General features: G+C 41.8%; 1 protein-coding gene across 1 annotated transcript in view; it reads right to left on the bottom strand.

Annotated features, from left to right (window-relative positions):
* GUCY2C (guanylate cyclase 2C) overlaps positions 1-13,266 on the bottom strand; it is a 48,380-nt gene that overhangs the window by 23,554 nt on the left and 11,560 nt on the right. Inside the window, exons 8-16 of the mRNA XM_083844763.1 lie at positions 12,458-12,593; positions 10,310-10,395; positions 9,761-9,872; positions 5,355-5,436; positions 3,421-3,526; positions 3,034-3,096; positions 2,360-2,431; positions 1,326-1,430; positions 4-90 (exon numbers count right to left, since the gene is read on the bottom strand). Of these exons, the coding sequence (XP_083700889.1) occupies positions 4-90; positions 1,326-1,430; positions 2,360-2,431; positions 3,034-3,096; positions 3,421-3,526; positions 5,355-5,436; positions 9,761-9,872; positions 10,310-10,395; positions 12,458-12,593 (849 nt within the window). The remainder of the gene's footprint in view (positions 1-3; positions 91-1,325; positions 1,431-2,359; positions 2,432-3,033; positions 3,097-3,420; positions 3,527-5,354; positions 5,437-9,760; positions 9,873-10,309; positions 10,396-12,457; positions 12,594-13,266) is intronic.

Raw genomic sequence — 13,266 nt, 5'->3', positions numbered from 1 at the left:
TACCTTGGCAATATCGTACATGACAGAGATTTTAAATTCCCAGTCCATGAATGTGCCATCAGGGTAGGAGATTTTATCATTTAAAACATCCTGTAAGGCAAGGAAAAAAATTGGCTCTAATCTACATTAGGGAAAAAGCAGAAGACAAGTTCTGAGTATCACACAGCCTTTCAACCAAGGACTGAAAAGGATAGCCCTGCATATTAGGAGTACATGCACTACAGCAGGAGTCGACTCAGAAGACAAAGAATATGAAATAAATTTTAGACTTACACAGAACTAGAAAAGTGAGGAGTCTAGAAAAGAGGCTTTTGTGTAATTAAAGGTAAATAGTGAATTTGCTCTTAAAGCCAAGATAAGTCTTTGATAAAGCAAAATTGCTGAAACAGAATGAGTAAGGTATGTAAGAGGAAGGGAAAGAAAACTCTGTGTGTTTTGCGCTCACAGTCCAGTTCCTTCCAACTAACTCATGGCCTTGTAAGTTCAAAGTAGACCGTTCCTTTATCATAAAGAGCCAATGATTTACAGTTAATTCCAGCTACTGTGATTTCCATTGCTAAAAGTAAGCCTCCATGAGTTTACAAGAAAATAACCGGGGATAGAGCTGTTATTTTACTCCCTTGCTGTGAGCTTGTTCCAGAGTTCACTACTACTGATCAAAGTCTTTGTACGGACTGAAAAGCAGAGACTATTTGTACCTGCAGAAAATCTGATGCTACCATGCTGTCATGATTAGCTTTGAAACATTATTTGTAATAATAAACCCTAAATATTTCCGTACTCTTGCTGGGTAACGGTTTATGGTTTCTGTTTATAAAATGCTGTCCCTTACAGAATGGGATTTACCATACTGTAGCCTTAAACTGTTTTTCCCTTATTAATATGGAATATATTATTTTCTCTGTCTTTTCAAACTCTGAGGCCACTGCAGGGGCTGCAAGAGCATCAGCAGAGACAACAGCTATGGCTTGGAAAATGAAGAAAACATGATATACTATATGCTCCCAATAGGGAAAACAATACAAATTGTGTTAACAATATTAATATGTATTAATAATTAACAATACAAATTGCCTGGGCACAGCTCTGCCTGTACTTCTTTGCTTGCACTTCACTGCGTGCTTTGGCTGCTGAGAACCATCAAGCTGATGAGAGCCACAGCTGGGAAGTCTGGGGAGAGATAAGCAAGGGAGAGGGACCTGAACATCAGAAACCTGTCACCAATTGCTGTTGCATGAGAGTCAGAGACACAGAGCAGGAGATTATTTTTCTTTCTTTGAAATTTGACCACTGTGGCGTAGAAGGGAACATGCAAAATTCTTTACCCGCAGAGAACCTCTTTCACAGTACTCAATCACTGCAAAGATCATGGTGTCTATCTTCACGGTGCCATAGAACTTGGTCAGGTTGTAATAATCAATCTGTAGAAGCTGGAACAGAAACATTACATCTATTTTTAAAAGCAATCTTTGTTAGTACAGAAACACAGGTCAAGGATGCTTGTGTGACAGGACTTTTTATCTCACGCTCTGATAAGATGTAGGAGTTCCCTTTGAACCAGTGTGGACTACGCACTGAGTGAAGGCATTTGTCATTCCAGAGCCTTCTGGATTAGGGAGATAAGAGTGGTTGTTGCTGGTTTCTGCAAGTTAATTCCATAGCTCACTGTAATCTCCATTATTGCCTCTCCAGTCAAACTTCACAGCTGATCAAAATAGCCATTATGAGAGACAGAATGTTGTGAATCAGTCAGCAAATGAGCAAGTAATAAAAATGTAATGATGCTGCATGATGTTATGGACTTTGTCCATATATATAGACAACTGTAGTTTACTTTGAAATATTTTAGAGCTTATTGAATTCAAAGTATGGCTGTGTCATGTAAAAAGGAAAATTGTTCATTCAAAAAAATGCAATACTGCAGCCAAGTTCATCTCTCATGCTGGAAGTGTCTATGCACAAGTCAGCAGAGAGTTACTTATACTAAAAGATCTGCACTTGGCACTCAGTAATAAGATTTAACTACAGCATTCCACTACTAATGAATTAGCACAATACAAGCAAAGAGAGCGCATAGTCTTTTGGCATTGGCTATAAAAATATATTTAGCAATGCTTTATGACAATGCATTAATTACTTCATTCATCCTCAGCTTCACTGGCTTCAGACTCTGAGCTGGTGATGAGATCACAGAGAGAGAGAGAGAGGTCACCAAGCAATATACTTTGAGGAATTCATTACCCATCCACCTCACAAACATGCAAAAGCACGATTGTTGGAGTTGTTTATCAAAAGCAATGACTTCACTCATTGGCTTCATCCCACCCTGCAGAGTCCAGTTGCTGTGTGCAACATTTACCTCGTTCAGTTCAATTTTTTGCTTCTCTGTGAAATTACCATCACTGTTTTTGAGATCCTTCAGAATCACCACCTGAAGAAAAAATACCAGTGGAAAATAACTGTAGTTTTAATACAAGAGCAATTCATCCTTCTTTTCCAAGAAATGCCCAGACAGAAATATTTCAGCAACAACTGCCTACTGCTGTGCTGTTGGAGTTTCAGTTAATCAGCTAGTGAGCCATGGAGTTTCATTTCCCTCAAAAGATGTAGCACATAGATAGGAACTATTTAGAACTGTCAATGATGCAGATTTTAACTCAACATGAGTATACCTTAATCAGGCAGATAAGACAGCTCAAATGAACGTACAAGAATTACATGTAAATGACCTATCCTCTGTTAATCCATTAATCTCTGTGGTATCATAGTGTATCTATCAGATTTTTGTGCTTTCTGTTTCCGTTTCTGCACTTTTGGACCAGGCCAGGGTTCATGGAGTCTGATATTTTGCTTCCTGGCAGAAAGCAAAATGCAAAGCACCCGATGTGGCTTATTCCTTGCAGAAACTCAAGCCATTTTGCAAGGTCAGAAGGAAGGTGAAGTTGTCTCCTGAACTCCAAGGAGGTGCAATGTCTCTCACCAAGAGCTGTCCTAAGCAGAGGAAGGAAGCATATAGATACTCAGTCAGTTTACCTTCTTGTCATATTTGCCTTGGCGCAGTCTCTGGGTGGTGTCACGTCTCTTATCTTCGTCAATCTGAAAACAAAGAAGGATCATTAACTTGCAATTATCACCTGCTCCCCACAGCAGGTTCAGAGAGAAAGAAGTCATGTTAGTATGTGCCATAAGGCACATAAGGCTCTCTCTAGGGAGTGCCACTGCACGCCACAGGAAGTGTGGCGCATCCACTCAGCTCCCACAGCTGCCATGGCCTCCACCTACTGCTTCTGTGCAGTGACTTTAACAGATCCCAGACCTACCACAGCCATAGCCTGCTCTGTAGTCGGAGCATGCCAATGCCCCAGCATGTCTTTAGGAGACAGAATCCAAACCCAGCCTTGCGCATCATGCTCCTCTTACCTTCAGACTGACATGGTTTGTCTCACTGGTCTCCAGAGGCAAGATTTTCTCAGGTGATATATGGGACCATTTCTTCCGCCGACGCTCATTATCTCTCCTGTACTTCCTGGGAAACAAGCAAACTTCAGAATATCCTCCCAGAGAACTGAAACCCGCGACAGGAGATTAGGACATGGAAGCTTTGGGATGATGCAAGGATGAAGTGTCAGGTTGACAAGGCTCAAGCACAAGCCCTGTGTCTCTCACACAGTTTTCCACTTTGAGGCTGCTCTTATTCCCATAACTTTGGGAAAGCCTAAATGCTGATTCAGTACCATAGATGTAGTAGAAGAACAAAAGAGATTTAGCAGAACAGCTGCTGGGCAATTGCCAGAGTCTCAAGGGAGGTCAGAACAATTTAAAGTACAAAGGGCTGTCTGGGTTTTATATGGTTTTCTCCTCTATGTTATTGAATGTACTCTGAAGGGAGGTGTCTCAAACAAACATGAGCCAAAGGAAGTCATGGCATCAATGCTGGGTGGTAAGAACTGGTGTGAATACAATGCCAGGAGAGGAGGTAACAAAAGTGTTGTGATGAGATCCCTTTTTGTGTATGTCCCCTGTGTTCTGCATATTTTGTAAAAATGAGGGAAGTGTCCTTGGAGCTGGAAAAAGGAAACTGCTGTCTCTCTTGCAGAACTTCAGAGCAAAAGCTGCCTTCTCTTAGAGAAAAGCTGCAATTATACTGATACTTATCAAATTATCTATTTACCTGTGCAAATCCTTCCTCTGTAAAAAAAGAAAAAACAGGCAACAGGACTGGCTAGAGCAACTGCAAGGGAATCCCAACACACTGATGACTGCTGGCAAATGCTCCAAATGGGGGAACTGATGGTATTGACTAGTAACTTAAAGGTTAGATTTTATACATCTGCAAATATGAAAGAGCACAGACCTTTTACAACAAGTCCAAACTGTTTCCAAACTTTTGTCAATTTTCATAGCCATTTCAAACAAATTAACTTTCCCTGTCTGTTTATATGTTAATGCTTATGTAGAAATAGTTAGCTCTTCCATTTCTTAAGCACATCTGGATGTGCAAGAGTTGCATACCTTTGTCTTTAATTTTTCTTTATGAAAAGCTTTAGTTCACAAGGCAGATTAGTCCACTCAAAATAAGGGAGCCTGGGTAGTAACTGTTTCTAATCAGGTTTTCTTAAGACATGATTTTCTCCCTTTGTCTGAAGCTCTTTGATACATAACAAAAATGGGTTCTGAGCTACTAAAAACAGATGCACAGGTAAGGCAATTTCTTTAAATATGAAAGAAAATCATATATTTTTGAAATGGAGTGACTTTTCTTCCATCAAACATAGATGCCATTGATTTCAATTTCTGCATTTTCTGTCATGATAAAGATGAATGGCTTTACTCAAGAAATTCTAGCTGTTAGAAAAGTCTATGTGTGAGGAATTGGACTGAGTTGGAGGAAACTGAGAGACAGAATGCATGCATGCAATGAAAACACCAGAACCTTGTGGTATTTTGAATCCCACAGTGACTCAAGACAGAAACCTCCTTCCAGATTGAACTTTTATATCACCAGTAGGTTAAAGAAACATAACAGAACCCCAGGTGGGCTAAAGGTGGGCAGTAAGTGGAAAAAGTCTGAAGACTGACCTGAGATATGAGATTCTGTTTATGTGTCAGGATCAAAGCTTTTAAGCAGATGCAAAAACTCTGAGCCCTGCTGTATCTTCACCTTTGGTTAGTAACTTGACATATCAACACTAAAGATGCAAACACTACCTGGCATATGCTAATCAGTTCACAATGAGCACAACTACCTAAGTGTGTAGGGTAAGGAAACGAGTAGCTCTTCAAGGAGAAATCAAAGGCATTGCCCTAGGAGGAAAATTCTTCAAGGACAAACAGAGGGACAAGGGAGTTGGTACCTTAGAATCAGCAAAGAGATTATCAGAACCAGAATCACAATTCCCGTGAGTGTAAAGACGGCAATAGTCAACATGTGTGGGCCTGCAGAAAGGAAAAATTAGAAAGTAAACAACTTAATGGAAGACAGTGAAAAATAATATTCTTTTTCAATTTAAGAAATTACCGTCACCCACACATGCAAGTTGCAGTAGCTAAACAATGATATTCTTTGGTCATATCCAAGTTGAGAGGCTTGGTAAAGCCCAGCACTCCCTAGAGATGACATGCAGCTGCTCTCCTTCACTACAGGATGAAGTATGGCCCAGAGCAGTGCAGTCTTATAGCCCCACTTGAGGCATGGGCACTCTGTAGGGAATCCAGGTGGGAGGTGAATTTAACAACACACTCTCTCACATCAGCTCAGCAGCAGAGCTTCCAAGTGTTTCTCCTCTTTAAAAAGAAACTAAAGTAGCCGAGGAATAAAAATGACTGCTTCCTAGTAACCACATTCTAAAAAATTAAATTGACAGATAACTTTGTAAGAATAGATGGTGGCAGCAAACCCAGGATACAACTCTCTGTGAGGTAGGGATGTACATGGGGTAAGGGGTTGGCCATTTGTAATCAGTTACAAGAAGGAAGGAAACACTTTCCCCAAGCATACCCAGTGTTTAATACAAAATGGGCTTTTGATTGACTCACTTAGATAAGGCTTTTTCTGAACTGGGAACAAGGATTTGGTCCCTGCTGTTTTTATCATTTAAAGCAATACTCAGTGATGACTTTCTGATTTAGGCTTTACAATGTATGTCCTTTCCTTTCCAGTCCTGCTGAGCACCCACCTAGCAAGAAAGACACGTGCCTCTCTGGCAGTGAATTTCCCACAGCCATCACCTTTGTCACACAGAGTCTTTACTGAAATACTTTGCTTCAGGATGGGATATGCCTGAAGACCACAGTTTCCATCCAGAATTTCAGCTGTAGGATTGTGGATTTGAAAGGCATTTCTTGCAAGGACTTGTTATCCAAGGGGAGGTCAGGATGAAATCATGGTGCAGCCTTTAATATAAGCAGACTTTTCAACATTTCACAGATGGGTTCTCCCCTTATCGACCCAGTTGTTTAAAGTCATCCTATAGATGTTTTAAACTGAGTTTAAGAGACTGTGGGCTCATTTATGAACTCCTCTTGTAAACACTGTGTTGGGATAACAAGTGCTACTGAGTGGACTGTGCTCTTCAATAGCAAGTACTTACTCTATAGAGGGAAATTAATGTGCTGGCAGCACAAAGCTAATACAATGTTCTTGGAAACTGGCAGGTGCCAAACAATTTAAAAATTGGGCTGTTCAGGCATCTGAGGACTTAGGACACACAGAAAACATGAGGGTCCTATCCCTGAGCAGGCAGGCAGGACCGACAAGCCTGGGAATGAACTGACTGTGTAAAGTTGTAATTTTTATTCTCTTAATGTAGTACAGTTAAATGGCGCCTGATATTCCTGTCTTGGTTCAGTTCATGGAGCTCAGGGGTACTGGGAAGGAAAGCTGTGGCCACCAACCTCCTTTGAAAAACAACATGCCATTAGAGCAGAGCTTCATCTGGTGGGCACACATCTAGAGTGCATCTACTCCACTCTGAGAGCCTCTCAGGCAAAGAAGGCAGAGGAAAATCTGTTTTTGCAGATCACCGTGTTGGTGATGGTTAGGAAAGGAGCCGAGCTACTCAGCCTTACTGACGCTAAGGCACTTCTGGATGTGCCCAGGAAGAGAAATAAAGGCATACAGGAAAATGATAAAGAGTAAAATAAAAATAATAAAATATAATAAAAATGAAAATGAAAAGCAACAAGATACTCTCTAGCTGCCTTCAGAATCAGGCAGCAATTAAGCAAGAATTTTGAACACACTGTTGTAGGTGTCTGCATCCAACATGGAACTCAGTTTAGGAACTCCTCTGGATTTTGGACCCAGCTTTCTGTCTTTTTTTTCTGTGCCTCACATCTCCCCACCTTCCATGCATTCATGACAGCATCAGTCTCAGGGTCTTCATGTAACTGTTAATACTAGTCTCACATTCTCCTTTGAAAACTGTCTGCACTACCATCCCCTCTCACCAGGAAAGGATATCGTCACCTCCATAAAATGACATATACAGGAGAACTTTTGAAGCAACTTCTTAACAATTCTCTGAGAGTTAAGCTTTATAAATAGGGGTTTATAGCTCCAAAATCATCAGGCTGATTTTTTGTTAAGGAAGCCCTGTGGGACCGCATTTTCCTGTTCCTGATACTCTGCTCCCACCTCCTGGCTGCTGGTGTTACAACTTGCAAAAGCATCCCGCATCACAGAACAGCTGTTTTTAGGTCGCCTGGAACCAGAAACGTTCGTGTGGTGAAGGCAGACCTCATCCGTGCTTAGAGCGAGGGTTAAAAGTTTCTGAATAATGGCACTATGTGGATGAAATCCCTAATGTTATAGGATGCCAGGAGGGAGAAGGGTAGCAGAACTGGGTCAGCTGTTCTCAATTACAGATTAGGAAGGAGCAGGGCTTTGTTTGCTGTATTTACTCACCTCCCTAGAGGAAAAATACATATTTTTGGTTGGAAAGTTTTGACTGGCAAGGCGTAGTGATTACTTAAATTTTGGCTGTAAAAAGTTGCCCTTTGGGGGGATGTATTTATTTAGAATCACACTGAGGAATGCTTATTTTTGAAAAAGAGAAAACAAAATAATCAAGTGCCTGTGGGAGGCAGTTTTGCTTTGGTTTTGTATAGCCTGGCCACAAAGTCAGGCCTTCATTAAGCTTTGAATATTAAGCTATCAGTCTGTAGACACAAACTTTCTGCAATTGCCAAACACTTTTCTTTTGCCCTTGTGCAGCAGCTTCAAACAAGGACATACTCAAGGGAATGTATCAAAGATACAGAGGTCCTCTGATAACACAATACATGTGGGGCCCAAGGGGTGGATGAGAATGGGACTGGAGCAACACTGAGAAGGCTGGGGCCTGGCAGCACAGTGCAGGGAGCCGGTGCAGGGAGACCCTGGGCGGATGCATGCAGGTTGCTGTCTGCACAGGCAGTCCTTGCAGTCATACCAAGGAAGACCAAAGTGGTGACCAGAATTGAAAGGTGAGAGCTCTGCTCATCCCAGAGTTGCCTAACCTAGGTCTTGTCAGTGCTGCTGAATCTTCTGTTTCTTTCCTGTGGCTGCTGCCTGCTCCTGGCAGCTCCCATGGGTCCCCACAACGAACCGCTGCTCCTGCTTCTTGTAGGAGGGGCAAACCCTAATCTGAAACCATCTGATTTACTTTACTGAGGAATCAAGTGCACACCTCAGTGTGAATGACTTCTAGTTAGCAGAGAGTGCTAGTTCCTCCACTTATCAGTTTGTGTTATAAGATTACCTAACGGAGGTAAGCAGCACAACAAACTAACGGAGGCCTTAGGCAATCACCATGGTACCTTTGGACGCTCACTGGTGGGAATGACTCAGGTAAACACTCTAACCCTTGCAACCACTGCCACTGCAGTAATTTTTATCCTGCATATCACACCTCGAGGAATATGCCTTTCCGTTGCCAATCACCATGTGGCAGGAGTCCAAAGAGAGAAACAATCCTACTCGGCTCTGATTAACAGGGCTGCACTCTGCTATGCTGAATAACAAGGGGGTTCAACTGTTCTATCCAGGAGTCACCAAAAACTCAAAAGAAAAGCAGGTGGTGATTTCTGGGATTTCAGATTCTATTTCTATGGGTGAAGATCAAGCAATAACCTAGTTTCCCATTTTCTTTCTGCAAGGAGCCAGCTCTTCTAAGAGACATCTCCAGATAATGAGAGAATAGAGCCAAGCTGTGAATGGGAAAAGAGCTGATTCCCACGCCCTTCCCTCCTCCCCCTGGTACTGGGTTGTCTGATAGGAACAGGCTCACACCGGGAAATTGTGGAAAGGACAAAGCAAAAACTCCATGAATCTGCACAGTGCTATGTCCTCTCTTCAGCTCTCTACAAGGAGGATAAAGGGGCAAGCAGAAGCCACCATGCTGCACTAGGGATATAGAAATGCAGAATCAGATAACTCATGATAACCTTAACCCTACTGTTTTTCCTGAGCAGTCCTTCAAGCAATTTGCACCACCACGATCTTCTAGTGAAGCATTTATAATACAAGCTGACCTCTTCTCAGACATGTCACAGCACTCCCCACAGTCATTGGTACTGTGTGGAGTCTTTGAGAGACTTGTTAGTGCCTAAACAGAAGTGCAGGTTTAGAGATGGACTGGGTGCAGAGACCATGAGGCAGGGGAAGGAAAGGTGCTGGTCTGGTCTGTTGCTAGCTCCTGGCTCCCTGGCTGGGGGCAACTGGATCTTAGGACTGTGGGACCTTACTTGGAAGACAAGGTAGGTTTAACGGGTATCTCACCAGTGCTTGGAATATCACTAGGCAGCCTGTGGCTCCTCCAGATGAAATCCGGACTGGCAGTTTCCACACGTGTCTTGTTCTTGTGAGTGTCGAAATACAGAAGAACTCTGAACTGTGGGTGTAGGAGTGAAGAAATGCAGTCAGCAGTAGTGCTCTCCCTTGTTTGTCCCTTGCTTCAAACTACTTTTAATAAATATATTGCCCAAACTTCAATAGAGTAATTCTTGCTCTTTCTGCTACAGTGGTGTGTTCTTCAACTTAGCCATGTATTTGGCTTCCATATTCCTTCTCATTACTTTCTTTTCCTTTAAAAGAAATGCATCAACCTCACAAAATACTAGCTGCACTTCACTTACTGAATCACTGGATGACATCAATCCTGTCAATCTCCAGCACTCCTCTCATGACCCTCTCCCAGCACGCCCAGCATGCCTTGGCACGCCACCACTTCTGCTGTGGTTATTTTCATCATCCTTATGCAACAGTGCAGGGCATTTTGTTTCTGCTTTCATATACGGGGTGGAACAATTACTCCCTGGACATACGTACCTCATTTGTAGACTGTGACGTGTACAGCAGGGTCAAATTGGTATCAATATCTCCAAATGTATCTAGAGTCACAGGACCCTGTGCACCTGTGGACACAAGGAATTAGTCAAGAGGGCTTGCGTTCTCAGAAACACAAATATGTGGCAGGAAGAATGGGATAAATAAAAGGATTTCTGATGCCCATGATCTTCCTCTTCTTCATCTACATGCTAGAGCACATATCAGCTTAGTGTGGCACTGCTTCTCCCTTAATAGCATGCCACATTTTCTCTACAAAATCCAGTAACTGGTGTTGAACTGACTGCATTGAAGAGGAAAGTCTCCCTCTAGCCATAGAAAAGATATATTTGTCAGGTTTCTTCAGCATACCAAGAATGGCAGAGTAACCTCCCTTGAAAGGACAATTTTATAGGTGAGAAGGGAAATAGGCTGTTTCCCTCTGCAGTTTGAGTCTATCAGCAAGAAAGGAAATGTAGAGGTACTTTCATTCCTCTTACTCTTTTGAGAGCTACCTGCTAGGCTCTAGCAAAATTATTTTAACCAGGTTCTTTTTCCTTTTAACATCTTGCCTCCTAATGTCAGCAAATGTGCACATTCAGAAATTGCCTGTGTAGCACATTCCAAGGATTTTAGGGTGGAACCTTCTAAGTCCCTCAGCATTGGCTTGACTTTGTTCTCATGAAGCCAGGCCTTTCAACAAGAGCACAAGTCAGGCCAGTACCCACCACTAGAAAGTCTCCTTGAGAATGACCCCTTTTCAACTTGAAAATTGGTGCTATTTTTTTCATGGTCGACCTTCTGCATATAAAAATAATTATTGCATGAACTCTATATTCTGCCAGCCCCCATACAAGGAATAGTGAAGGTGATTCAACACCTTTCACTTTTAGGATTTTTTTTTATACTAAACCTATAACTGATACGTGTCATTACAGTACAAGAGTAATTTGAGATAAGGAAAAAGGTCTGTGCAACTTACCTTTCCAACTTAGAATGAAACTGAAAAGATGACTTCACTGATATTCAAAAAAGGATGCAGACTCCAGGAATAACTAGCATAAGTAAATTATTTTTTTTTTTTGCTGGTTTTGGGATACCATAGTTAAAGCAAAGATATGTCCAAAAATCTGTTAGGAAAAACTGGGAAACTTCTATATATGTGTTCTCTGAAAGGAGGTGGGACATATACAAAGGTTTGAGTAGTCATTTTTGTACAGATCTCTGATGTGAACTGACAGCTGGGACTTTTAAGCCTGTGGCCTACAAAAGCCCTCTGGTGCTAGACAACTTGTAAGAACAAGAACGTTGACTAAGAGCCAATGCATTGCCAGCTGGCTTACGTTTTCATCACAGGCACCCAGGCCTACAATGGCTTTGTGAACTGGGAAAAGGTTGAAACTAATAGGTAAAGCTTTGCTAAGTGGACTTCAGAGTTGTTTGAACATCAATCATATTTCATAACTACTGGCCTCAAGTCAAGACTAGATCTTTGGTACAAAGCTTAGAAATGACACTGACTCAATTTGACAACCTGCGGAGAGCTGAAAATGAGACCTGAATGCCAGGCTATCTGTGGAGAAAGCATAGACTCTGAAACCCACCTACACACTTCACTCTTCCAGCTGCCTTTTCATTTTCCAAATAGTCTCTCTACAGAGAGTTCAGTTCTTTGTCAAAGGAATGACACCAGATTCAGGCCTCGTCCCTGTCCTCAAACTCTGCTGTCCAGGAAATTCTGTCTCTCCTACTTCTCCCACCTCTTCTTAGACAACAATATTCTTCAATGTTCTTTGTACTTCAGATCAGCATGAAAAGGCCATGGCCCAGAAAAGTCTGGTCTTCAAATCAGCTGTTGCTAATTGTAACGTTACACATTTTTATCATTTCGACTTTCTACTTCTTGTATGTTGCATGCACTGAGGTAATTCTGCACATGACTGCTATGCAGAGCTTTTGTTAATACTGAAGATAACATGCTTGAAAAAAACAATAAAAAAAAAGAAGAAAGAAAAATAAGAGTGGGAATAAAACTCACTGAAGGGCTTGGACTCTTTTAAAATAGCAGGGGCTTATCCTAAGAGTGCTTAAAAACAGATTTCTTTCCTTTCTTCAATTTAGTGAACCCTGCTCACGACTGGTCATTTTTACCTTCAAATGTGATATTTCGGAATTCATTGATGAGACTGAGAGGTAACACAGGTCTCTGAGAGAAGATAAATTTCTTCAGAATATGTCCAAAGAGCAAGACTGCATTGTAATAGCCAATAACAAAGTCATCTTCCATCTAGAAGAGAAGAAAAAGAACAATGACAATTTGAGAGTTCATATTTTTATCTTAAAGCTACAATATCTTTGTTGATCTCCATTTGGCAAAAACTCCAGCATGGAAGGCCAGAATCTGAATGATGGGCAATGCCATATCAGCGTTGTCTCTTAGAAGAATAAAGGTGTACACAATATATTTTTGGTGTATGAAGACAGGCAGTTGGGGGAAAATTTATGAGGCCCACATAAAGCATTGGCATGCTGATCCTTGAGCAAAGGATTCAAGAAATACTACACTGTGGGTTCTGGGCAGGTGTGCTCAGCAGGACCCAAAGCCTCTGGCTTTGCATTAGACTTCCTGTGCAGATAATCTGGTGTGATGCCAGTGAGTCTGGGCTTTCAGATGGCCACAGCTCAGGGACAAGGAGCTGTGCCAGAATTTCCAGCTGCCTGCCACAGAGCTGGTACCAAAAAAAAAATTTGAGCCCAGGCTGGGAGATCTGGAGACCCTGTAAATCCAGCCAGAAGCTTTAGGGTCTCTGCTGGAGAGCTGGAATTCAAAGCCACAAATCCTGGGAGGAACTCTCACACAGAGTCTGGTTCCTGGGCAAACTGCAGGAATATCAGTTTCACTGAACAGATACAGGGTTTGGATAGTTTCTGCTTTTCAGGAAATAAAAAAATAAAAATAA

The sequence above is a fragment of the Anser anser genome (assembly GCF_964211835.1).
Source record: "Anser anser genome assembly, chromosome: 1".
NCBI lineage: Eukaryota > Metazoa > Chordata > Aves > Anseriformes > Anatidae > Anser > Anser anser.
Note: the sequence above shows the minus strand (reverse complement) of the source record. Positions and strands in the feature narration are given on the sequence as shown.